The following is a 27,332-nucleotide window of genomic DNA, read 5'->3' as shown; positions in this document are numbered from 1 at the left end:
CAGCAGAATGAGAGCCTAAGCTTCCTAACTGCCCATCACTGAATATATTTTAAATACTTTTGCCAACCTCCAAATTGGAAATTCAGATGTCTGAAGAGAAGAATTCTTAAATTCCATTTTATGGACAATAACTACATATTTAAGGCTAGCAATCATTTAAATTACAGAAGAACACATTATGAACATATGAATAAATGTAAAACTGTCTTTTAAGTTAGCGATTTAATTGCACAATTTTCCCTGCCGTTTATTTTTCTGTAAAAGCATAGAAAATTCAGACTTCGAAGGGAATAATAAAGCTTAAGCATTGTGTGGGGGATAAAAACCTTTTGCCCACTCTGATTTAGAGACCTGTATGACTCACAGATAAAAAGGGTCATCATAGTGTTTCTTATTATTAAAAGTATTACTCATTTTTTCTTATTTCATCTGAGTAACGTTAGGTCTATGTAACTTATTAATCAGGCCTTTCTCTTAAGCTTCTTACCCATTTACTTTTAGTTTGGTATAGATAGATAGATAGAGAATTAATCTGTAAAAGGTTTTCAGAGGTCTTGGCTTTTTAAGATCAACATCTAATTATTGGTGTAGAGACTTAGGTAGGAAAGATATTAGGGCTTAAGCATTTGCAAAAGAAACAATTGCCTCTATTATTTGAGTTCATTTACTGATATAAAGTGCCAGGCACAGTGCCTTATACTTAGAGACCCATCAATACCACTTGCTGATGAATGAGAATTAAATACATAGAGGGACACTTACGGTTCAGAAAGGCAGATTGTCACACGTATTTATCTTCTTTCTCTTGAAACCCTATGAAAACAATAGTAAACAATTTTTTTAGTCATTGAAAATAAGAGGGGGGCAACTAATGAGAACCTACTGTATAGCACAGAGAACTCTACTCAATGATCTGTGGTGACCTAAATGGGAAGGAAATCCAAAAAAGAGGGGATATATGTATATGTATAGCTGATTCACTTTGCTGTACAGTAGAAACTAACACAACATTGTAAAGCAACTATACTCCAATAAAAATTAATTTAAGAAATAAAAGAAAATGAGAGGGGGGCTTTTCGTGGCCAAGATAATCCAACAGATCTCTGGAACACAGAGAACTGGTAGAGGAGCGGCAATCATTAAGTAGAACAGAGGAAGCCATGACCAAAGAGGGTATGGGTCGGCTCTGGAGAGTCACAGAAGCTCGTGTGACAAAACCAGAGGTAAAAAGGGATTCTCATCAAGGTCTTCATGCAGAATTAATGTCCAGAAACCAGGAGAGTTTTCCCCAGACAAATAATTTTTTGAGAAATCTCAAAAGAAATGGATTGGCTCCATTCTGGCACTTAAGGGCATCACCTCAACTTGAATCGTACAGCTCCCAGTTGTCACTGTACTGTTTTATTCTCAAATATGTGTCTTAAAGACACAAAGCTTGGTAAGACATTTGAGAAAAGACTACACTGTAGAGTGAGACCAAGATTTTTTTGGGGGGGGGGGTTAGGTAATTATGACTATGGAGAAAACAAATGAAACAGGAAACAAAAGAAGACTTTAAAAGAAATAATTAGTGGCATTTGAGAGGCTATGCCATTCATAAAACAAGAACAAGATGCTATAAAAATAGGTTGATCAGGGAGCAAAACACATGTTCTTGGAAACTAAAAATCTAGTTGCCCATTTTTTTTTAAGTCAAGTAAAAGCTAAATTTGATGTAAGCAAGTAAGTAAATTTGATGTCAGTAAGTAGAACAACAACAGAAAAAGACATGGAAAATAGAAAATAAAAGCTTTAGAGGATCAATCCAAGAGGAATAGGAATTCCAGAAAGATTAGACCAAGACAATGAGAGGGAATGGTTTACAACATAAATGTTTCTCACAGCTGAAGGCCAAGCATGTAGTTTCTAGAAGCCCATGATTTCCTCACGCAGTGAGTGAGAAAAAGATGCACACCTAAATACGTGTTAGGAAATTTTACAATAAATGGTAAGACAGGCCTGGAAGCTTTCAGGGAGGTTAAAAATCGAATAGCTTCAAAGGAATGAGAATCTGTGGCTGCAGGTTTCTCGTCATCAACACTGGATATCAAAACCCCAGGAGCAGTGCCTCCAGAGTTCTGAGGGCAACAGATGTTCAGCCTTAAATTCTTAGACAGACTATCAAATGTGAGGGTGAAATACGCATTTCAGATATATAAGGGCTCAAATTTTCTCTCCCATACTACTGTTCGGATATGTTCCAGGAAAACAATGGATTAACAGTGGGATCAGGAAACTGACTCTATTGCAAGCAATTGAACACAACTCTGGCCAACTGAAGCAGAAAAGATGTTTATTGAAAGGATATTGGATAACTCGCTGAACTGTCAGGAAGATTAGAGAACTAGGCTTGGCAAACAGGCAGAAACAAGGAAGTATCCCTAGCCAGAACCACAGCTAAGACGTCAAACCACAGCCATCACCTCCGGTCTGCTGTTTTGCACGAGCAACTCCAGACTCCAAATCTAGGGTGGGTGTGACTGCCTGTCCCAGCCTAGGTAGCCCTAGCCCAGGTTCCAGGGAAGCTGGGAGAGAGGATTGGGAGTCTTCAATTTCTATGGTTGATTCAAGAGGGGGGAATTCTTCCCCCACCCCTCTTGAGTTCTTTTGGCTAGTCTGATGATTAAATTGACACAAGACAGATTAACAGAGGAGGAAAAAAACCAATTTAATTCATATGCACAGACGTGTCAGAGAAATGGGACCCCCCAAAGTGACCAAAGCAGACTGTTTATATATCATTTTTAGACGAAGAAACAATTATTTGTGAAGATTTAACAAAACAAAGGGGCTTGTACTTGGGGTAGCAGACTAATGAAGAAGTAACAAAGTTTGTTTATACGGCTCCCTTTGCCTTGAATTCCCTAATTCCGATGATAAGGATGCTTTTTATACCTTCACATGGGAGATTTATTTCCCACTTTCATGGGGGACGGGGAGTCAAAGTATTTTGTTTTTTTTAATATCATTTTTTTTCCAGCTGTTTCTCAAGCTTAATTCAAAATAATCATTGTGGGGCTTCCCTGGTGGTGCAGTGGTTGGGAGTCTGCCTGCCGATGCAGGGGACACGGGTTCGTGCCCCGGTCCGGGAGGATCCCACATGCCGCGGAGTGGCGGGGCCCGTGAGCCATGGCCGCTGAGCCTGCGCGTCCGGAGCCTGTGCTCCGCAATGGGAGAGGCCACGGCAGTGAGAGGCCCGCGTACCGCAAAAAAAAAAAAAAAAAATCATTGTGTTATTGAGGCATATTTTGGGGTGGCCTGCCCTGGGCCCAACAGTAAGACGGTGGCTATGCCTCCCACCAAGACTGACAAAGTGGGGAATTTCCTAACCCACAGGAGGGAAGGGAAGGTTCAGAGGCTGGTCAGTCAAATAAAATGACAAATGTCCACCTCAGGCTTCCAACACTGTATATGGTGAGGGAAAACTGTAGAATGACAGCCATGCAATGACCTGGAGAACCGTGTAGGGTCTAGACAGCAGGAGGTCCAAGAGCTTCAGGGAGAAAAAGTGGGGACTTGATAGAATATCCGATATGATGGAGAGTTGGAAAAAGTGGAAGATGTGGTGAAGGCAGATGGTGCCAACAAGCGGGAAAGACAATCGGGAACTCCAAAGAAAACAAACGAACTTTAGAAAAAGGAAACGCATTCTCAGTATACTGTTTGACTCTGAGGGAACAATATTTATATAGTCAAAATGCACAGCACTGGCTTTTAATTTAAACAAAAATAATGATGTCACTATTGGGAGAAAGGGTGGAAGAAAGGTGGCTGTCTTATCATTGAAGGAAGTCTTCATAATAACTAGAAATGTCTGTGTAAGCTTATTTTACTAAGAAATAGGGAGGTGACCTCCAGGAAAAATAGTAAAATTTGTTCCCTTGGCGAGGTAGATCCCTGAACTTGTGGATTTTTTAAAAAATCATGTGCATCTCTTTATTTTTAAATTGTTTTAAATTATTTTTTTAAGTGATATAAAAAGGAGGGCAGTCACCAGTTCATACGTAAATGGCTTCTATTCCAAAGTTATACATCAGTTTGAGATTCCTTTTCCTTTAGAAACATTCACATGTATGTGGTTAGATTCCCAAACCAGTCCACAAATACAAGTTACAGTGAAGTTAAAACGCCTAGATCTGTAGTTTAAAAATCAAAAGGAGAAAAGTGGTCAAGTTTGGAATCCATTCTAGTAATCCAGTGAGAAATGATGGGGGGATCTGGCTGGGACAGTGGGGCAGGCGTGGAGAGGGACACCTCTGAGAAAGGAGAATATTCAGCCCACCAACTGCTGGTGGCTGGGATGTGGAATAGAAGGGGAAATCTCCACCAAGATAAAATGCATACTAGCTTTTCCTGGTGCCAGGTACCTCCGTCTGAGCTTCCGGCGTGCTCTTCAGTTCATCAGTTCTCTGAGATATATCGGTTTCTGATTAAGCTCCCCACCTAACAGCTCATAGAGACACTGCTCTTGATAGGTTCTGAACTTACCTATTGCTGGGGGTGGGGGGGAAACAACAACGGCAACTCCAGAGGAGACCTCAGAGCTCTTCATCTTAGGTAACCTTATATCAATGAAAGGTTGATGCGGGGAGCGTGGTTATTCGCCTGGCATGTAAGCGACCATGATTTGGCCCCTTCTTTATCCTCTGCATCAGAGCCCCCCCCTCCCTGCCACCAGCACCTCCAAACTGGGGCCCTTCTAAGTCTCTGTGTTTCTGGTTGTGCTTGGACAGCCTGCTTAAGGCCCCCAACTCCCACTCCCTTTTTAAATGGTTAACCAGATTGAGTTAATATATAGTCAGAGCTGGAAACTAAGTATTCTTTTCTTAAAATCCTCGTGCCCTAACCCACTGACCTAATGGCCAGAATCCAAGTGGGTTTCAACTGTGGTCTAGTCTCAAGCTGGAGGTCCCCTCCTTTGGGTTATTTCAGTATTGTATTTAATCTGGTCCTCATTCTACTGATTTAATCTCCATTTCCCTCTATTTCCCTTCTTCCTCTGTTCAAAATACCCTGTCTCACCCTTGGCTTTGAGACAAAGTGTATCGTATATCTAGTTCTTTCCCTTGCCCAGATCTATTAACTGGGGTAAAGGGAGTTTATTTTAGTGTTCACAGTTTGTTAACCTACAGCCAGCATGCCTTTTTCTTGATTTAATTTTTTCCTGTGACTCAGTTGAATGGCCGATAAGAACACCACTTCCCTTCCCACCGTGAAAATAGGATGCGCATTCTGGTAGTGTACCCCATTTATGTTTTGAACCCATACCTGTACACATTGAATGGGTATAAACCACCAGACCTCTTTTGTTGAACTCCAAATGGAAAAGATTTTTGTTTTTCTTGTTATGCAAGAAACCCACACTCACTTTAAAGTGACTTAGTAATATTAAAAGTTAAGAAGAAGAAATAAAATCACCATAATCCTACCACCCAAAGATTAATACTCTTAAACTGTTTGTTATATATCCTGACTTACTTTCTTTCTATGCATATAGTTTCCCCACAGAAATAAAGTTTTACTATTCACACTTTTTTAAAAAAGACTTACATATATAGAAGTAAATCATTATTGGGCTTCCCTGGTGGCGCAGTGGTTGAGAATCTGCCTGCTAATGCAGGGGACACGGGTTCGAGCCCTGGTCTGGGAGGATACCACATTGCCGCGGAGCAACTAGGCCCGTGAGCCACGACTACTGAGCCTGCGCGTCTGGAGCCTGTGCTCCGCAACAAGAGGCCGCGATAGTGAGAGGCCCGCGCACCGCGATGAAGAGTGGCCCCCGCTTGCCACAACTAGAGAAAGCCCTCACACAGAAACGAAGAGCCAACACAGCCATAAATAAATAAATTAATTAATAAAAACTCCTGGGGCTTCCCTGGTGGCGCAGCGGTTGGGAGTCTGCCTGCCGATGCAGGGGACACGGGTTCGTGCCCCGGTCTGGGAGGGTCCCGCATGCCGCGGAGCGACTGGGCCCGTGAGCCAGAATTGCTGAGCCTGCGCGTCTGGAGCCTGTGCTCCGCGGCAGGAGAGGCCGCGATAGTGAGAGGACCGCGCACCGCGATGAGGAGTGGCCCCCGCTCGCCACAACTAGAGAAAGCCCTCGCACAGAGGCGGGGACCCAACACAGCCAAAAATAAATAAATAAACAAAGACATCATATAAAAATGATGATAAAATTATATTAAAAAAAAAAAACTCCTACCCCCAACATCTTCTTTAAAAAAAAAAAAAAAGTCATTATTAATTGCATAACATTCCATTAGATAAATGTACAATAACTTAGTGAATTTTTCTTCTGAGATTGGGCATTTATGTTGGACATAAGTAGAAAAGTATAAATATTCAAGAAACTGGCTGTGCTGTTTTTAATAGACAAACCCTAGAAGCAACATAAATGTTCTCAGAATGTATTCCAAAAAGTGGAAGTGTTAGTTTGAAAGATATAAATTTAATATGTATGTAGACATATCACTTTGTAAAACCCAACCAAATTTTATACAGCTATTAACATGAAATCATTACCTCATATTTAATTTTACTTCTCAGAGATAATCTCCATTAACATTTGATGTGGATCTTTCCAACTTTTTCCTCATGGATACATGGAAAATTTCATATTGAGATCTATATAGTTTTATAGTTTTTTTACCCCTATGAGATCATATTATACATAGCCTTCTGCAACCTTAATTTTTCCCCCTTTATATTTCTTGAAAATCTTTCCAAACATGTAGATTAATCTCCAGCACACGCTGGAGATTATATATATATGTGTGTATATATGTGTATATATATATATATATTTATATATATATATATTTAAGTATATATATATTTAAGTGTCCCCTTTACAGGTTGGTAATGTTGGAGCTTTGTGATTTACCTGCCAAGAGACTTCGGGAATTTATTCCTTGGTTCATTGAAAATAAATAAGTCAATTTGACTGAGTGCATGCCATATGCAAGGCTCTGGGAAAACTAAGTTACTTAAGACCTGAGACTGCACTCAGGTCCAGTGCAGAAACCTGGATTATATATGTGTTATGATTGTGAAATCATGCCCCAGCAGCCCAGAAATTGCTATGGCAGCAAAGGAGGGACATCTCAATCAGTCCAGGGAAGTCGTGGTCACTGACAAATTATTTGAACAGACCTGGGTTCAATCCTGGTATCTGTGACTTATTAACCGAGACTTTAGGTAAATCCTTAACTTCTCTGCCTCAATGCAAGATGGGTATAGGAACGCCTACCCCACAGTGCCGTCATGAATATTTATTGGGAAAGTGGTTATAGCAGAGGAGTGTTGAATGGCCATTAGTAGGTGTCTGGCTAAGTAAACAAATCATGGTATACTAATGAATACAATATTATGAAGCTCTAAAAAATAAGGTCATTCTATGTGTACGGATAGGGACCAAACTCCGAGACATGTTATTAATAGTGTGCGGTTTGCTACCATTGTGTAAAAAAAATTTTATAAGGTGTGGTGGTATAAAACTATATATATATATATATATATATATATATATATGTATATGTATATGTATATATATATACTTGTATTTACCTAGACTATCTAAAAGGATATCTAAGTAACTTAGTAGTGCTTGCCTTTGAGGAAAGAAACTGGGGATCAAGAGTGGGAGAAAGACACATTGTAAATCACCTATACTCCAATAAAAATTTTTAAAAGACTAAAAAGAGTGGGAGAAAGGGTTTTTTTTTAATGGTTATGAAACACACAGTCTGGTTTTTTATTTTTATGTTATTTATTTATTTATTTTTGGCTGCGCTGGGTCTTCATTGCTGCTTATGGGCTTTCTCTAGTTGCAGAGATGGGGGGCTACTCTTCGCTGTGGTGCGCAAGCTTCTCATTGCGGTGGCTTCTCTAGTTGCAGAGCACGGGCTCTAGGTGTGTGGGCTTCAGCAGTTGTGGCACGGGGACTCAGTAGTTGTGGCTCGTGGGCTCTAGAGCACAGGCTCAGTAGTTGTGGCGCACGGGCTTAGTTGCTCTGCGGCATGTGGGATCTTCCCGGACCAGGGATCGAACCCGTGTCCCCAGCATTGGCAGGTGGATTCTTAACCATTGCGCCACCAGGGAAGTCCCTGGGAGAAAAGTTTGCAATCCATGTATATCCATTTGTGCTGTTTGAATTACCATGTGCACTTTATGTAAAGGAAAGTTTTTTTTTAATTATGAATAAAATAAAACTTAAGTTTATCATAAAGTAAAATGGTATCAATTTAATATAACTTTTCGGATATTTTTATATGGCAGTCTTTCACAATCATTTTATGGAGTGGTTATAAGCACGGACTTTGGAGTAGGCTTATTTATTGCTATGGGGATCTTGGAAAAGTTATTTAAGAGCTCTAAACCTCCATTTTCTCCTGTAAAATAGGAAATAATAATAACAACTATCTTATGGGGTTGTTGTAAAAATAAGATAACACAGTCAAGTGGAAAGCAATTAACCTGGCGTATGACCTATTGTAAGCACTCAAATGTTGAGTGCATTATGGTTAATACTAAAAGGCTATATCTAGGACTCTTGGTTGCAAGGGGTAGTAATCTAACAGTTTTCTCCTACCAAAAAAGGGAATTCTTCCCCTCACACAAATGAAAGTCTAGTAGATCTGTCTTTGGGACTGGTAAGATCTCGTACGTCCCTTGAAGGCACTGAGACTCAGTCTCTCTCTAGCTCTTAACTCTGCTTTCTTCTCTGTGGGCTCAGTTCCCAGGTAGCTCCAGGCTTACATCCTACCAGCCTGATAACTCCCAGTGAAAAGAACCCTGTACTTTCCAACAAAAATCCCATCATTGAGTGATTCATCCTGCTTTGGTCATGGGTAAACCACCCGTAAACCAGTCACATTCGCCAGCTGACTGGACTGCACTGATTGGTGGGCCCAGATTAAGGTGCTCACCTCTGTAACCTAGATAGTAAGAGCCAGCCTAAGATGTTGAACAGTGTCAGGCCTTTTGTTTTCAAGCCTGGAGACAGAGAAACCACCTGAACTAAGAACTGTGGAGAAGTTCCCCAAATGAAAAATTAGGGGCAACAAATGCCAGGTAGACAGAAACCATGGATGTTCCCCTCGGCCCACTGCTTGGCTGCCTGACAGTTACTCCTATTATTTTCATACGTACATTTTCTGAAATGCGTAATAGTGCAACTGTTCCTTGCAGAGGCACGTTGTCATAGTTGGGGCTGAGGTCCTATAGTGAGCACATACTTCCTTTCTAGTAAAAGCCACCCTTGATAATAGCTCAGGCAGGTGCCCTGTGGGTGATCTATATAGCATCACTCATGTTCGGCCTTTACTCCTGCTTAGGACCAAATGGCTGGGCCTCATGTTAAGCACCAGATATATTAGTTGCTTTACTGGTAGGGGCCATGTATTATGAAGATCTGTTTATAAACAGGACAGCTCTCCGTTCAGTAAGATGTTCACACTAAGAGCAAACAAAACTTGAGATGACCAAGAGGAGATTTTTTTTTTGATTTGGTTTTTTTATTGTGTTTGATTTACAATATTATATTTAGTTTTAAGTGTACATGGAACATTCTCTTGAAAGTGCTGACAGGAGAAAAAAAAATCAACCCAGAATTCTGTATCCATTGAAAATATCCTTCGCAGATGAAGATGAAATGTTTTCAGAAAAAATAAAACTAAGATTATTTGTCACCAGCAGACGTATACTAAAATAAATGCTGTAGGACATTCTTCAGGCGGAGGACAAATGACACCAGGGAATTACACATATCTTCAGGAGCCAACAAAGAACAGCAGAAAATTTGAATTCCAAGAGGAGATTTTTATCTGCGCTGGTGCTCTTTCCAGGGCAAGGGGGTGTAGGCAGAGACTACCTGCCCTGTTTAAATCCTCCCTTCTGGCTTCTTGTTTGTTTTAACAAGCATGTGTGCGCAAACTCACTAAGGTAAGCATCAAGGTAATGCTGCTCCATCGTAGCCCTTCCCAAAAAGGAAGTCCAGTTACCGTGCCCATTGTCAGATCCAGGACCTACAACTACTATGTGTTCCAGTTTAGTCCCCACTCACTCAGCAGTGGAGGCAAGGTAACAGGATAACCCAACAGAAACATCCATTTGGAAAAGAGGAAATCACACACGGTGGTCACCTCCCGGAGCATGTCATGTCCCCCCCACCCCAACAGGAATAGCAGGCACTTGGAGACTTGCTGGAGATGTGGCTTGCTTGTGGCTCCAAGATGGTCACCCCGATTTCTACCCTCTGGGAGGATTTTCTGGGGCTGCCTTTCTTTCACAGCTCATTTCTTTTTGGTGTGAGTTTTATAGGTTTAGGGATTGATTCACTTGAAGACTGAGGTCTCATAGGCCTTTGCTTCCTCTGGTGCCTTTCAAGTATAGTAGATTTTCTATCTAGTATTGAGATTTGTCAACTCTATGGTTTGGTGCTTGGTTACCAAAGTCACACAACCTGACTAGTCCTGGTCCTTGAAGTTAGAGCGCAGTTTCTTAGCAACAGATCTTGGAATTTCCCCAGCCTACAGCTCACTGCTAACACAGGCCTTAGCCTCAAAGCAATTTGAAACAGTAGCTGAGGATGGGGAGGCACAAACGGCGATGCCCCCAGGCTGCTGGCCAGCGGGTGGCTCTTTATTGAGGGTTCTGGGAGAGTGCGGCCTTCAGGGCCCAGGAGCTCAGGGGCCCAAGCCCTTTTCCCATTTTGCCTTCCTTCTGTGGACTTTAGCAGGGGCAGAGAATACAGCTGTATATCTTCTCGGATTGCTTTCTACTGAGAAAAAGCCTCCAAAGCAAAGCTGTTTTCTCCTTCTCTACTTTTAGGTGAGCCTCTACAAAGCTTGTCTCTATTAGTAGTAATTTCCTGCAGGCCACAGGAAAGAAGTGACCAACACACCTTGGCCCCTTGTTAGCAAGGCATGCCAGCTCCCCATTTCACTGGAGCCCGTCTTGACTCAGCCATTTTTCCACAGGTTGTCACATCCTCCCCACACTTTCAGGAGCCCAACTCAAAGTGCTTTGACCTAAAAGGAGACTTTATTGGCTAATGTAACTGATGTAACTGAAAAGTCTGGGGACGGCCAACTGCATGACCTGACATGATGGCCTCAGACCCCTTTCTCTCTGTTTCTCCACTCTGCGTTCCCCTGGGGAGGCCTCATTTCCAGGTAGCTTCCGGCTACCAGCTTATCAACCTTACTAAGAAGGCACACCCCTTCCTACCAGTAGCTCCAGAAAAATTCCTGGGGTTGCCTTCGTTCACCCAGCTTTGGTCCTGTGCCAGAAGGACTGCAGTCACTGTGGGCGAGGGGGAGGATGGAGCATAAAGACCAGCCCGGCCTGGGTCACCTGTGTGCACCAGGGCACTCTTCGTCTGTGAGAGGGAAGGGATGCTCCCCAAAGAACAAGCAGGGAGTTTTGCCTGATGAAGCGGGAATGTTCACTGGGCCAACCAAAGCAACAGGCCCACACAAGGATTTGACAAAAGAGTGTTTGGGAGCAGACAATGAAATTAAGAAAGTTAATTTGCTAATTGTCATTCCTAGGCCTTTGGGGTGGTGATGCACTGCTCGGCAGAAAGGTAATGTGTGCCACAAATGCAAGCCACATAGTAAAAAGATACATATATTTTCCGCATATATATACGGAAAAAGGTGAAATGATAATTTTAATAGCATCTTATTTAGTAATATTTTTATAAAGCTGAAACAGCATCATTTTAACATGTAATCAACATAAAAATTATTCATGAGCTCTTTCAGCCTTTTTCGTGCTACGTTTTGAAATCCAGTGTGTGTTTTACACAGACAGCACGTGTCAGATCGGATAAGCTGCCTGTGGCTCATGGCTTCTTAGTGAACAGAACGAGTTCGGCTGATAAGTTGTTACTTCAGTTTCTATGTCATGGGGAGTTATTTTGAAATTGTGAATCTCCTCATTAGAAGCATCTGCCCTGAAATGAGCCTAAATGCACATTGTCATGTGGGTGTCTAGTTGGTACCACCCCTGTCTGAACACCCTTCACACCCATGCAGTCCGTACTCAACAGTTACTTATTTAATAATTACCTGGCTTCTCTCCTGGACTCTACGCACTAGAAACCAAGGGACTCTTATCTGTCTTGCTTACCTCTGTTCCCTTCGTCCAGAGCCCAGTACATAAAAGACATGAAGTGCATATTTTTATATGAAAAATCAGATTAAAAACTTCAGTGAGAGCTTCTCGTTTGCCCAGTTTGATGACCAAATGGGGAAAGTAATCCTAGTTGAAACCCAGGATTGAGTGTTTGCGGTGTTTGTTATTCTGATGAATGAGCATTTGTAGTCTGTGACCAGTTGTGTTACTATTCAATCACCCTTTCATTCATCGAATATATATATATATATATATAGAGAGAGAGAGACAGAGTGTGTGTGTGTGTGACTGAATACCTACAGAAACCCAGGCTCTGTACCAAGCCCTGGGTATACAAAGATAAATGGGAAGCAGTCCCTGCCTTAAAGGAAATGAGAAACAGATAAGTAAAATAACTCTTACATCCAGCAAGCGTTATGATACCAATAAACACAGAGTGTTTGGGGAGCACAAGGAAGGGGGTTCAACCCAGGTCAGAGATGGAGACAGAAGCAGAGGTTTGCTGGGGAAAAGTGAATTTAAGTCCCATGATGCCTGCGGTATTCTTAGTCTCCAGCCCCATGCCTGGCATGTATGTTGAATCAATGAGTAAATGAACAAAGTGGCTCCAGAGCCTAACCCTGAAGGATGGTTGGATTTGTCCCTCTGAGCCCAGGTGGTGAGAGCTCCGCCGCCAGAGCCGGAGCCCCGGCTGGAGGGAACCGAGACCCTGAGGGACATGGAGGGGGCCAGCGGGGGCTGGCGCGAGCCTGTGGCATTTGGCTTCACTTGCGATTGTCCACATGACCAGTGACCAATGACTGTACTCTCTTATTCCAGGCAAAGCGCAGGCTGGAGCTAGGAGAAAGCGGTCAGCAGTACCTCTCAGATGGTTTAAAAACCCCCAAGGGCAAAGGAAGAGCTGCGCTCCGAAGTCCAGATAGTCCAAAAAGTAAGGATTCCATCATCTCTTCCTGTCTTGGGTGTGAGCTTCCCAACTTTCAGAGCTTGTGGCTGAAGGGATGCCAAGGTGTGGATAATTTTGGCATGTTTGGTTCTTTTTCATTTCTGCCTGTGCCTATCCAAAGAATAAATGTGATGTCTGCAGACACCCAGTGAGAGGTTTACAGAGTCACTCCGATACCTGAATACTGACTTCAGGGGAGGCCTCTTTTGATGTGTGCAGTTTCATTTTTCAACTCAGAATACAAGCTCTTTGGCACTGTCCCACGGTCAAATCTAACTTTAACTTTCCTTCATGGACCTTACTTCAGGGACCAGGGCTAGCTGGGTGTAGGTGATGTCTATGCCAGCCTAAATCTCTAGTTCAGCATATGGCAGCGTAAGAATTGATGGAGACCAGTGAATTGCAGCTAGTTTCCATTTCCATCAAACACAATCGTTGTTTCTTTTGGGAGAGAGAGAAAAGTAGGTTGGAAATAGCTACACAGTCCTTTACATCTTCGGCATTTAATGCAAAGGCTAAATTAATTCAGACTTTGTCCTCTCCTATCCTGTAGTGTATGAATTAGGCAATCCACAAATTGTCTGTCGTACTCAGTTAAACCCTTGACCTGTGCACCTATAAGAGAATAAATGCAATATTAAATGAGGACAGTTCCAGAGGGATTCTGGAGGGAATCCTGGGTATACAAAGGGTATACAAATGGGGAGGGATCTCCCCATTCCAGAGGGATGGGGAGACTGGATTGAACGACGTTTCCAGGTATTCTTCATCTACATTATTTGAAAAGTTGGTGAACAAGTTATATACACACAGAGACACTGGAGTCTGAAAGGGCAGTTCGGATGGGTCTGTCTGGGCCCCATCATCAAATGCTGGAGAGATTCATAAGCCGGACCCCATCAAATTAGGCTCCACATGTGCTGATCCCATGAGGCTACGGCACTTTTTCATTCATTCAACAGATATTTTTGAGCACCTGCTATGTGTGAGATACTTCACTAGACCCAGGGAGTAGGGTAAGCCAAAGTAGAAGCTACTGAGAAATTCGCAGTAAAACGCTTTAATCAAACAGAAGTTTTCACTGTCCCTTCCTTTTCTAATAAAGCGATTTCATAGCTTTCCATAACTCACCAAAAACATCAGTGACAACAGCTTTGCTTCCAACACTAATACCTGGGCTGCTGGGGGAATGGGGGCTTGCTTGACTGCAAAGAAACCCTTCATTTCTTTACCTTTCCCCCTATCCCCCCACCCGCTCGGCTTTTGTTTTTCTTTAAGCTCCAAAATCTCCCTCAGAAAAAACACGGTATGATACATCCCTTGGTCTGCTCACCAAGAAGTTCATTCAGCTACTGAGCCAATCACCTGATGGGGTCTTGGATTTGAACAAGGCAGCAGAGGTGCTGAAGGTGCAAAAGAGAAGGATTTATGACATCACCAATGTACTGGAAGGCATCCACCTCATTAAGAAGAAGTCTAAAAACAACGTGCAGTGGATGTGAGTATGAGTCAGGGCGCCTGCATTCGCTGGCTCTGGGGTCCTTGCAAACGGCAGAGGGGTTTCTCCCAGGCCCAACTTTCACGCCCATGCCCACACTTGATTCCTTTTCTCTCCTACTTCTCTCTCCTTCTCTCTTCCTTCCTCAACTCCTTAGCCAGAAGTTCAAAGTCTCTACAAAGAGACCTTCTGTTTAGATGCTGTCAGAGATAAAAGGGTTTATATTCAATTAGCCTCAAGCAAGGGGATCCTGGGATTACATGGAGCCCTGCACCTGTAAAGTAAAACGCTGTTCATCTGTCACCGTGATATTTATGTGTGTGCTCACATGTGTAATCTAATAGATGCTTACACAGGTCTGTGGCTTGTCTCTAATAGGAGTTTAGAAACTATCTGTGGCTGTGTATCAACACATCTGTGTGTATGCACAGTTGTCAGGTATCTTTATTGATGTTTCCCATTGCCGATTAACTCACTTTCTGTGTAAATTAAGTCAAGGTTCCTTCTGGAAAACCGGGATGGTAATACTTGTCATCTACACACCCACATGTATGATTAAATGTATGATAATGTCATTTGTGAATTATGGACAGAGCATCTGAACACCCAGTATATCAGAAGGAACTATGAAAGCATTATTGGAAGGAATAAATCTGTTATGGGTTGGCTTTGAAAAAAATATCACTTCAAACGTGATAAAATGAACGTGTACTTTTTTGGAATTTTATGACAATTCAGTGACCCATTTTAGCCTGTGGTTGAGACAAACCTGTTGGGAACTGGTTTTTGTTCTTTTTTTTTTTTTTTTTTTTTTTTTTTGCGGTACGCGGGCCTCTCACCGTTGTGGCCTCGCCCGTTGCGGAGCACAGGCTCCGGACACGCAGGCCCAGCGGCCATGGCTCACGGGCCCAGCCACTCAGCGGCATGTGGGATCTTCCCGGACTGGGGCACAAACTCGTGTCCCCTGCATCGGCAGGCAGACTCTCAACAACTGCGCCACCAGGGAAGCCCCCTGGTTTTTGTTCTTGCATCCAGCACATATACCTGTTTTCTTCACCTCCTTTTCCTTTTTAGTTGGTGGTATAAGACCCTCAGAAATTACCTAGGTCTTTCATGCTTTTTTTTTTTTGGATGACGTTTGGTTGAATTTTGAACCATTCCATCTTTTTCTTCAAATTTTTCTATCTTGCTATGTCTTTCTATCCTTTTTCCCGTTTCTTTTCCCCCCCCTGGGAGGCATGTGGCAGGAAGGAGCCGCCTCCTTTTGCCCTTTGAATTTGATTCTTCTGAAGAAACAGGCTCCTCTGGAGGAAAGAAACCTGAAAATAGCAGTGTTTTTTCACTTAATTTCTATGGTGTGAAAAGTGAAGGACTTTATGTATGGAAAAATGAATTTTAATTCTAATTTTAACACTTGGCTAACAAACAGTGTGACCTCCTGCATCAAGAGGGGACATTTACCCAAAGGACCGTTTCTCCCAGCCCTCCCTTTCGCCCTCTCCCCTTTGGCCTGTCGAGCAGCCATGCAGAGTCTGTGTTTGGGTTTCCAGGGGCTGCAGTCTGTCTGAGGACGGGGGCATGCTGGCCCAGTGTCAAGGCCTGTCTAAAGAAGTGACCGAGCTCAGTCAGGAAGAGAAGAAATTAGATGAACTGATCCAAAGCTGCACCCTGGACCTCAAACTGTTAACCGAGGATTCAGAGAATCAAAGATATCCTTTGTGCCGCCTGCTTGGCGGGGGTTAGTCCCTTCTAGACTGTTTCCAGAGTTGATGATCTGACTTTTACGCACAAGGTAGAATTTTACTCGTTTCATACAAGTAAGCATGTGTGTGTGTGTATGTGTGTGTTCAGTATTTATGGAATGGTAGTCATTAGACTGCATCCTATCATATCTCTTTTGATAGCCAGGTGGGAACTGTTTTTTAAAGTATTGTATTCATGTGTGGTTGGGACACACGGATACACTCAGAGCGTAAGGCAACACTATTAATGAGATATGTAAGGTGTCAGTATTCATACTAATGATGACAATCGGCAGATTCATCTTGGGCTTCCCAGGTTTTAGGTGGGTGTTGGCTGTCACTGTTGGGGTTCTCACATTCTATATTCTTTTCATCAGATATTGGGGGCAACTGGAATTTGTTGAACCTGTAATTGAACTATAGTTGAAGGACTTGAAAGAGTACAGAAGAATCGTTCTGTAGTTTTTAAAGCACGTTATGCTGAATCACACCACCAAAAACTGATTTCAGAAACACCTCAAGGCCTAAGAAATCTCAGCTTATCCATTCATCCACAAACGTTAGTCCTTGGAAGTAAAAATATAAAAAGCCAACTCTTGTTCCTAACTGGCTGACAATCTGTTGACCACCTGAGGAAAACTTACTGTTTACCACCTCACTTCAGACCATAGAGGAGAGAGATTACTTCATCGGGTTGACGAGAAGATTTTGCAATTTTCTCAGTTATCAGTAGAAAACAAAACCAGTATTTTAAATAATCCCATCTCTGATTTTAGTTCCCCATTTATCTTCGTTAGACAGGAAATAATATGTGACCTGCCTGGTTTCTTCTAGTGTCTCATCTCTAGTAGGCTTTCCCTTGGAGTTATGGGGAAATTTATTTTCCAATTTAAGCAGTTTTTTGAAACTCTGATTGTTCATTTCCTGTTGGCCAAAGGATTAACCTTGTCAGCTGATGATTAGTGAGCTGGAGAAGAGGTGTGATGACTGGACACTGCCCCCTCCCCCCTCCCAGAGTGGCCAGAGTGGGCTTACACTGGAAGAAATAAGAGTAGCTCTAGTTGGGCTGCTTCATACATTGTTTACTCGGGAGCCCCTTCGGGGAGGAGATGTGGCTGTTACATGTGATTGGCACCTTATAGCCTTGTCACCTACATTAGCTTTCTCTGGTGCCTTTGTTGCAGAAAATAAGCTTCCTTGCAGGGGGCTGCTAACCCAAGAAGCAAATTCAGGAGGGAGCCACAATGGAAGCACTTTTAAGTTTGTGAGATTAGAGAATATGTTTGCACAATTTATTTCAATTTGCTATCCAGTTCCGAATTTGGTACAGCTTGTTCACAAATGTGTTGAAATTTTCCTTCCTGCAGCATGTTGGGTAATTGTAGATGAGGTTTTATTTTAATAAGTGGTTGTCAAATAGCTTTTTGACAGTGGGCTGTGGAGTAAGTACCTAGTTATCAGTTTCCCCACTGTTCTCAGTAAAAATTCGTAACTGTCAAGTCTTCTATAAAGACAGCAATTGGCTTCCTGGATGAAGCAGATGATGACCTAAAACCCAGAATCCTGCGTGAGCTGTCCTGTCAAGCTCAACACTGAAATAGCTGTTGTCTGAACTACTGAGACTTAAAGATGATAGTCTGTGATAGATGCCCCTAAAAGTACATGCAGATTTTGGGTGAATGTGCTTTTTTCTGGACAGCAGGTTCATAGCTTCCTTCAATTTCTAATAAAAAGCTACTAATCTAAGGGACATCATTTCCTCTAGGCTTTCTAAGTCCTATTTCTGTATTTAACATGTTAGATCACAGACTCTACTCACTACATTATGTTACCTCTGGAAATGCCTTTGTTGGGTTGCGATTTGCTGTTTTATCCTAGGCATTTTTTGTAAGTTAATATGAAAAGCAACTGGCTAAAGACATTGTATGTTAATTATGGTACTCCATGTCCCTTATAAAAGAAAGCTATGCGACCTATTCTCTTGTAGTACCAAGTCAAAGCCTGTCTCTCTAAGCAAGCTAGCATGAGTACTTAATCATTAATAAGTACCATGTTCTTTTGTAATATCCTCTTAGGCTTAACTGTCAGGGCCCTTTAAAGAATTGTTCAGTGCTCGGAAGTAACTACCAAGAGTACTGAAATATTATTTTACTCTCTTTTCCTAAATCATTTAGGTTGCAGATCATCTGGAAGCTGCTTTCCTCCTTGTGAACACTGAAATATTGTAGTTAGTAATATCATACAAAGGGTAATTTTTCTAACAGAGAAGTAATGACACTCTTATCAGTAGGCAATATATAATCACAACCAGCCCAGGTACACTTAAGAAAACAAGCTCTCTGCCTGAGCAGTACTCGGAGTTCTTCCACTGATACATAGATTTCATTCATTCATCTGGGTGGCTGCTGACACTTTTTTTTTTTTTTTTTTGCGGTACACGGGCCTCTCACTGTTGTGGCCTCTCCCGTTGCGGAGCACAGGCTCCAGACGCGCAGGCTCAGCGGCCATGGCTCACGGGCCCCGCTGCTCCGCGGCATGTGGGATCTTCCCGGACCGGGGCACGAACCCGTGTCCCCTGCATCGGCAGGCGGACTCCCAAGCACTGCGCCACCAGGGAAGCCCTGCTGACACTTTTTAATAATCAAGTAGCAGATAGAAGTTACCAGTGTTTCAACAAAATTATGGTTAATAGGGCTTAATTTTTTTCTGTGAATTGGGATCTGCCATCATTCGAGTGACAGAGTACTTCATTGGAGTTCATGCAACACCTGTGCTCCAGAGGAACCTGGTTTGAAAATCCCTGACCAAATTGGGTTTCAGTTTTCTTTTGAGAGTTTATTTTAACTATTCTGTTTCTGTGTTTATGTTAATATCTTAAGTAGCCATGAACTTAAAATGGAAAGAAAATGGAAAGAAAAAAGCTAGACACTTCTTTTGTTGTTTAGAATAACAACCAGAAAAGAAGATTCATGGAAGATCCCATATATTTAAAGATCTAGGAGAGACAGATATATTCTTCTAAGAAATAAAATACTTAAAAATTTTTCCATGCATCTGTTTTGTTACCTTCATAACGGTTACATCCGAGACGATTAGTTGGAAGATTTCCTTAACACTAATTACGTTAGCTTATGTTACATATCAAGATATTCGAAAAATTAGTGGCCTTAAAGACCAAACTGTTATAGTTGTGAAAGCCCCTCCAGAAACAAGACTTGAAGTGCCTGACCCAATAGAGGTAAGGAGATAACGTCTTTGTTCATCTGTAGAGATCTTTTTGGAATGCCTGGTGTTAAAGAATCATTGACTCCTGGTTAAAGTCTGTATTCTCCTAAAAGCTTGATAGTTCTTCCCCTTCTGTTTTACTTAATCCTAACTTTAAAAACATTTCAACAGTTTGATATGTATTGAGTGTCCAAAAAGTCTAATTTTAACATAGCAAGGCATTCAACTCAAAGTGGTATATGGGGCCCTGTCCCTCTTGTATTTTCTCTTTTTCATAATTTGTTACATGGTAGTTCTGATCCATTTGAACCGGTGGGGAATTTTATGTTGATTACCCTGGATGTGGTCCCCACCATGAACAGAGATATAAATGTTTTAAAGTAGCTCCCTAACTTATCTTAGGACATTTTAAGAATTTATCATTTATAACACATTTACTTTTAAGAAATCAAATGGGACTTCGGGTTAATTGATAGACTAGAATATTGTAAGAAAATAAGGAGCATAGTTTTGTGATTGCTTTCAGATATACTTTGATAACATAGGCCTAGACTATATAAGATACAGAAATGTAGTAAAAGAATGCGTAGAAAATAAAAAGAATGAAATTTGCAAGCTCCCATCTAGGGTAGAGTTCTCACCTTAAATGATAATAATAGCTCTATGACCTAGATAAAGAAGAATTTTAAATATTAGTGTGCTGCATTCTCTTATTAAACTCAGTTCCTAGCACTTAAGAGTACTATTCCTCCTGTGGCTATTAAAGTTCAACATAAAAAAACCCCTACTGTTAAGGAATAATAACATGGGAATACTGTATTTGGAACACTTAAAAGACCTTCTAAGAGTTTGCATAAAAGGAATATATATATATATTTTAAATTCACCTCCTCTTGGCAAGGGTCAGCAAACTTTTTCTTTAAAGAGCCAGACAGTAAATGTTTTTGGCTGTGTGAGCCCTACAGTCTGTTGGGACTATTCAACTGCCCAGCTCTGCCATCATAGCATGAAAACAAACAAACAAACAAATATCAGCCAGAGGCTACACACAAACAATGGGAATGGGCGTGACTCTGCCAATAAAACTTTATTTACAAAGCCAGTTAGTGGACAGGATTGACCCTCGGGCTGCAGTTTGTGGACCCCTGCTCTAGAGGATGACAGTCATTGATTGTGGTGGACTACCAGTAGGGAAACAAAAGGAACAGTGAAAATTACCCTTACTTTCCATGTTTTGATGAAAATTACTATAGCTGTCATTTCCAAAAGAACTTTCAGTTTGAACTTCTCTCACTTCTTCTGTTCATAGAGCCTACAAATACATTTGGCAAGTACCCAAGGACCCATTGAGGTTTATCTGTGTCCAGAAGAGACTGAAACACATAGTCCAATGAAAACAAACAACCAAGACCACAATGGGAATATCTCTAAACCCACTTCCAAAGGTAAAAATTCCACTTTTGTCATTTGGAAACTATGTTAAAAATGAATGAGGCTAGAAGGATCCTGTATCAGAATCACAAGTCTAGGCAAGAAACAAAAATTTCTGTTATTAATGTTATTAAGGTAACATTTTTTTAAAAAGGCATTCTGAATAGTTTGCAGAAGAAAATAATGATCTTCTTCGGGGAAAATGGCTCCTCCACCCACTTAATGGAGCCCCTACAGGCTTTTGCCATCAGCAGAAACCATTTCTTTACAATGTTTTGGAAAACCAGCGGAAGTGAGGAGTGAAGCTGTAAGCTGTCTGGGTGAATCACCAGCTACACTTGGCCGCACACCTCTGAGGGATACCGCAGAGATCATTAGAGAGGGAACTGAAAAAAGTTAGGAGAGAAAAGCCTTTTGCCAAAGAAGTTTTATCCTAATTTCCCCCGCAATGTGATGGGGAGAGAATAAGGGAGGGAAACCCCAGGAAAATAAATCTAATGCATCCTTCCACTGTCCACACAGCAAGGGAAGCTTTTTGCAGCCTTTCTTTTTCAGATTGAGATATGCATTTAATTTTCTTCTACTACCTCCCAATATAGGAGCAAGAATAGGAATGATTTAAGTGATCAGGTCTGACTTAATATTGAGGGGGAGAAAAAAATGCTACCTCAAATGGTAAAACAAAAGACCACTTTTTTTTTCCACCCTAGAACTTCAAAGTGGATGTGTCTTTTTATTTGTATTTTTAGAAGTATCTTTAATAAGCTAAAAAAAGACTAAGTTAAAATCAGTGATCTCTACTAGGGAGCCAACTTTTCAGTCTGTAGGTTTTGTTTTCTTTACAGAATAACTGATAGCAGGACATTTTTTAGCTTGTTAGCCTCTAATCTTTGAAGCTACATGTATTCTTGTTTGCTAACCGTTGGTATTTTAAAAGATGAGTGAGTAGACAAGAACACAAAAAGGCATACCAGAGTCACTGCTCACAGAGCCTGTTAGCGTGAGGTGATCTATACTGTAATGTCATCTAATTGTCCTTAGCAAAGAGTGCATGCTTTTATAACAGCAACACGTACATGCTTCCCCAAAATTAATTTGATTTTTGCCTAACTTATTTTCTTGTTTCCACCAACTTTTCCCTTTCAGACTTGGCTTCAACCAACTCAGGACATAGTGATTGCTCGATTTCTATGGCAAACCTTTCTCCTTTGGCCTCCCCAGCCAACCTTTTACAGCAGACTGAGGACCAAATTCCTTCCAACCTAGAAGGACCATTTGTGAACTTACTGCCCCCCCTGCTCCAAGAAGACTATCTCCTAAGCCTTGGGGAGGAGGAAGGCATCAGCGATCTCTTTGATGCTTACGATTTGGAAAAGCTCCCACTGGTGGAAGACTTTATGTGTAGCTGATTATGCTTTGTGTGGACTTCCCTTATAAACCAATATTTTTTTATTATGAAGCCGAACATCTGTCATGCAGTGTTGTCCCTTCCTACCTTCTTCCTCCAAGATAGTATCATGAAGTAAACTACAAACTTCAGAACAAAGCTGACATTTTAATGAATTAAAAAAAAAAAACTGTCTAAACGCACAGTTGCAGGCTCCCTTGGGAAAGCCCTGCCTTGCCCCAGGCTCCAAAATCTCCTGGATGAGTCAGCAAGTGAGAAAATGTGCAATCAGGTGTCTCTCACCCGTCCTTTTCCTCCCTCCTCCCTGGATTGGCTTGCTGTGCCTGATGGATGGGCTGTAGACTGGGGTCTGGCCACCTGGCCCACTCGAAAACAGCAATCTTCCTTAATAGCATTTCAAGCCGTGCCTTCTTCGCAGAATGCATGTCTTTGGGGTCTGCTAATTTGGAATGGAACTGCAGGAACTGTAAACTTGAAGTCATGCAAAAGTATGAAATGGATTTCTTCAGCTTTTCTTAGGAATATTTAAATTACTGTCATAATTCAGTTTAAGCTATGGACCGCATGTCCCACTAGGAGGTCAAGAGATCCTCCACAGCCTTTCAGATGAAGAAACTGTTTTCAAGTATTTGTCGCAGATACAGAAGAATAGTTGAGTTCTGCCCCTCTGAGCTGTTGTGGATTTTTCCTGTCTCCATAAACCACTTCCACTCCCCTGCCCCCAATGTATTTGTAAGTTTGAAGTTGATTTGTAGCAAATGCCTACTTTGGAGTTCTTTGTGGATTATTTTAGATTTTTTTTTAAGCTGCCATTTAAGCATTCCTGTGGCACCCATCACCATTTCAATTTAATTGTTTACTTTGAAGCAGTTTTTGCTAATTCAAATTATTTAAGCAGAGGTAGAGAACCTCTATTGATCAGAGCATCTAAACGTGTGTGATCTAAGGTTTAACAGCCTCTGCAAGAAGCTTTGCCCCATCTTGCTTCCTTTCCCAGGAGGGGGTGCTTGGAGCCAGTGGAGCTCGCTGACAGGGGCGGCCCATCTGGAAGGAGAACCAGGTCAGATGACATAGCAGCCCCAAGGAGCAGCAGGTGTGTATCCCTCCGTCCTTGGGCTTCCCAGGCCCCCGTGACCGGGGAAAGGGCTCTCTTATACTGCACTCAGGGAGACCACTTCTCAGGATGGGGTCAGATGGAGAGGCCTCTGGGGAGAAGGACATCCCCCCGTTGTGAGTAGCGTTCTATCAGTGGCATTTACTTCCGCTGGTGAGAACAGGGAGCTCCCATTCCCCTTCCACTACGAAGGAGTGAGCTGGACCAAGGGAAGTCAGGGATGTAGAAAAAGCAGGACAGGATGCCAGGGCATCTTCCCCTTAACTCTTCAGGAATGGTGTCCCAAGTTGGAGGCTTCATGACAGCTGCAAATCCTACCAGTTCTGTCCAAGAACGGCTTTCCCATTGGCCAGGGGGAGACGGCCCTCTCCCGCTGGGAATGTGGCAGAGTACCTCACATCCATTCCTTGGATGCTAAAGACTGTGGGAATGAGGGAGTCATCTAAAAAACAAACCTCAACACAAAGAACAGTTAAATTGAAATGCTATGTGCCCAGCACAGCGGTAGGCACATAGTAGGCACTCGATTCACGTGTTAATTGAATGGCAAATATATCCCTTAGGAAAAACACAAAACAAAACCGTGAAAGCCCTAGCCGGGTTAGTCTAGGTAGATTTCCACAATATGCAAAGTGGTGGTCGGGTCAAAAGAATGACACCAGCACTTTAAACTATTTGTGTAGGTATGCGTGGGTGTATGTTTGAGAAGAAAAACAAAGGTGCAGATCATCCTCCCTTTTCTTCGGCCTCCATCCCCACCCCCGTTCCCCTCATACACACACTGGACTTGGTCCGCGATGAAGCATTGGGGGGGGAGGGGGGAAGGGGGAGCTTTGTGTCAAGTGCCTACTGGAAATGCACTGTGGGGTGTTTTCCTGTATGGGAAACCATTTATGCCAAGCTTTTCCCCATTTCCCATATTTATCTCATCTGGTTAGCTGCCTCTGCTTCCAGCTTTGTGTAATTCTCTTTGCCAGCTGCACAAAAGCTGATTTTTTCCCAAAGTCTAAAGACTGAGCTCACCTGACTAGGTGTTTGTGTGTTTGGTTGAATTTCTCGTTAAACCTTTTCGTAACGTGATGCCGTATTTATTGTTTTAAAAATGAAAGGAATCCTAATAAGTCTTACAAGTTCCTTCATGCATAATGTTTTCCCAGTTAATGGGCTTAACTGGTGTACATTAATTAGACGTCCATACTGTATTCTGTTTGCATTATTAGTCATTTTATTTTTTGCATAGTATCTGGCACACAAAGTGGGTTAGTACTACAGTATTTGTGTTACTTTAAGTACTGAGTATGCAGGTTTCCTGGTACCATTGAGTTGCTGCTATTAAAGCTCACACATGAAATGGCTAAAAGTTACAAGTGTGCGTATTATGACTGCGTGAGCCTTAGAAAGTAAACTGTATAAAGAGCAACACATGAGCTGTCAAACAGTGTTAGGTGTGTGTTTATATGTACAGATTTGTGCATAGCAATCGTTTTATTTAAGTTGATACGCAGCCTACTCATATTTTCATTATCTAGCAATTTTGTACAAAAATAGCAATTAATTTGTAAACACTGCCAGAATATTTTCTAGCTGGTTTGTAATTTTTTAAGAGTGTTATTTTGTTTTTGTTTTCGTTGTTGTTGTGTTCTTGTGTTCATTTTTGTTGTAAGTGTAGATCTGTAAATACAATTGCAGTATTTAAAGCTTTAGCTTTCAGGAAAAAGAAAGTAAGAACTCAGCGTGTGCATGACAACTCGTGTGTACAAGAGGAGGGACTTGAAGGAAGATGCCTTGCAGAGTGAGTCGGGTGGCAATTGTCAGATTGTGGGAATTTCTTTTCCTATGGGGTACGTGATTTTGTCAAAAGGAAGTATTTCTCCCAAAATTGGGAGCAGGCAAACTACTAATCAGTTTAGCTTTGTGTTGTATGCTAGTTAAAAAAAGAAAATATGTAATATAATGTAAAAAAAAAAAAAAAAGCTTTTATGATGGATTTTGTAAATAGATTTGTTACAGGGTAACCTGTTCTCTAGCTGTGATCTTACCACTTCAAATGGGTGTAATTTGAATAAATTTTGTATGGTAAAGGATCAATAAAATGATTTTTTTAAAAGAGTTTAGACATGTGGATGGATTTTCTTACTATTGTCTTATGCTCCTACGTTAATTTTATTTTTAAAGACATGCTTAGCAAGTTAAGGGGAACGTTGTTTGAACAAAAACTCCAAGCTTCGTATGTCTTACCATTTAGTTGGGATTTGGGGAACATGAAGCAAAAAATTGAGCACCTGTGGTATGCTTGCCACTCTGGGAAGCAGAAGAACTTGCCATGTCTCTGATCACTTGGCAGAAACCACTACCAGGTATGGAGAAGGATTTTTACACTGAGAAAGTGACAAGTCAAGTTTTATTCCTCATAAGGAGTATGAAGCCAGTAGATTCTATTTCTCAAGATTGGTAATTACCTTCCTCGTTCTAGATTCTGTATTTCTTATAATGCCACCTATGAACAACTTCGGATTTTTTTGACTGCCACGTCACTCCTAACTCAGAGCTCATCGTGTAAAAACTTCAAAATGTATATCATATACACACAGACACACAATCAATACACAGGAGTTAATGTACAAAAAAGAAACATTCCCTGCCGCCCCCCACCCCCGCCCCCGTCTATTCACCCCAGAGGTAACCACTATTTTCATTTTTCCTGTGTGTATCCTTCTGGTCTAGGTGTTTTCTAGGCATATATAAACACATGTGTGTAAGCATACAATTTTTAACATAAATCGTACTTAATACATATATGTTGATGTTTAGCTTTTATTTTTTTCCACTAAATAGCACCTTGGACATCTTTCCATGTTTGTACTTAGAGACATGTTCACTTCCTTCAAAGGCCGCATAGCATTCCAGTGATTAAAATTTTATTTAATCATTTATTTACCTAGCTAATTTCCTGTTTGAAGATATTTTTGAAATAGAAAATATGTTTTATTGAATGCTTATACTATGCCAGGTACTATTTTTTTTTAATATGGTAAAATACACATAGCATAAAATTTACCATTAGTGACATTTAATACATGCACTGTGCTATGCAATGATCACCACTCTGGTTCCAGAACATTTTCATCATCCAAAAAGGAAACCGCACACCCATTACGCAGTCACCCCCCCATCGTCTTCTAGTCCCAGCCCCTGACAACCACTAATCCGTTTTCTGTCCCTATGGATTTGCCTATTTTGGTTATTTCCTATAAATGGAATCATACAATATGTGACCTTTCGTGTCTGCTCTTTTTCACTTAGCATTATGTCCTTAAGGTTCATTCATGTGGAGGCACGTATCAGTACCTCCTTCCTTTTTATGCCTGAATAATATCCCATTGCATGGATATACCACATTTCCATTGTCTGTCCATCAGCTGATAGACATTTGGGTTGTTTCCACTTTTTGGCTATTGGAATGCCAGGTACTATTTTAAGTGCTTCATACGAGCGCTCTGTGGTTTTTCACAGCACACATCACTAGCTAATCCTATATACGTTATCGCTCCTAGAATGTGAGCTCAGTGAGGAGAGGTACTTTGTATTACTCACTATTGTGTCCCCAGTTCCTAAAATAGTGCCTGGCACATAATAAGCACCTAATACATATCTAAATGAATTATTTGTATTTAGCAGATGAGTCTGAGGTTTAAGAATGTTAATTAAAAGGCAACACAGTGATATAATGAGCTCAAAGGCTTTCTCACCTCATTTAGTACCTTAGACTGGACTTTTTTTTTTTCTCG

At 41.5% G+C, this 27,332-nt stretch overlaps 1 protein-coding gene across 3 annotated transcripts in view; it reads left to right on the top strand.

Annotated features, from left to right (window-relative positions):
• E2F3 (E2F transcription factor 3) overlaps window positions 1–25,654 on the top strand; it is an 83,650-nt gene extending 57,996 nt beyond the window's left edge. For 2 of the 3 annotated variants that reach the window (XM_082637654.1, XM_082637656.1), the window contains exons 2-7: window positions 13,000–13,111; window positions 14,405–14,624; window positions 16,175–16,333; window positions 19,490–19,604; window positions 20,901–21,036; window positions 22,169–25,654. In XM_082637654.1, the coding sequence (XP_082493780.1) occupies window positions 13,000–13,111; window positions 14,405–14,624; window positions 16,175–16,333; window positions 19,490–19,604; window positions 20,901–21,036; window positions 22,169–22,431 (1,005 nt within the window). In that variant the 3' untranslated portion in view covers window positions 22,432–25,654. The remainder of the gene's footprint in view (window positions 1–12,999; window positions 13,112–14,404; window positions 14,625–16,174; window positions 16,334–19,489; window positions 19,605–20,900; window positions 21,037–22,168) is intronic. The other variant, XM_082637655.1, reaches the window with a different exon arrangement.
• The last annotated feature ends 1,678 nt before the right edge of the window (window positions 25,655–27,332 follow it).

The sequence above is a fragment of the Mesoplodon mirus genome (genome assembly GCF_964341445.2).
Source record: "Mesoplodon mirus genome assembly, chromosome: 12".
NCBI lineage: Eukaryota > Metazoa > Chordata > Mammalia > Artiodactyla > Ziphiidae > Mesoplodon > Mesoplodon mirus.
The sequence above is the reverse complement of the archived record's forward strand: the minus strand, read 5'-3'. Positions and strand labels throughout refer to the sequence as shown.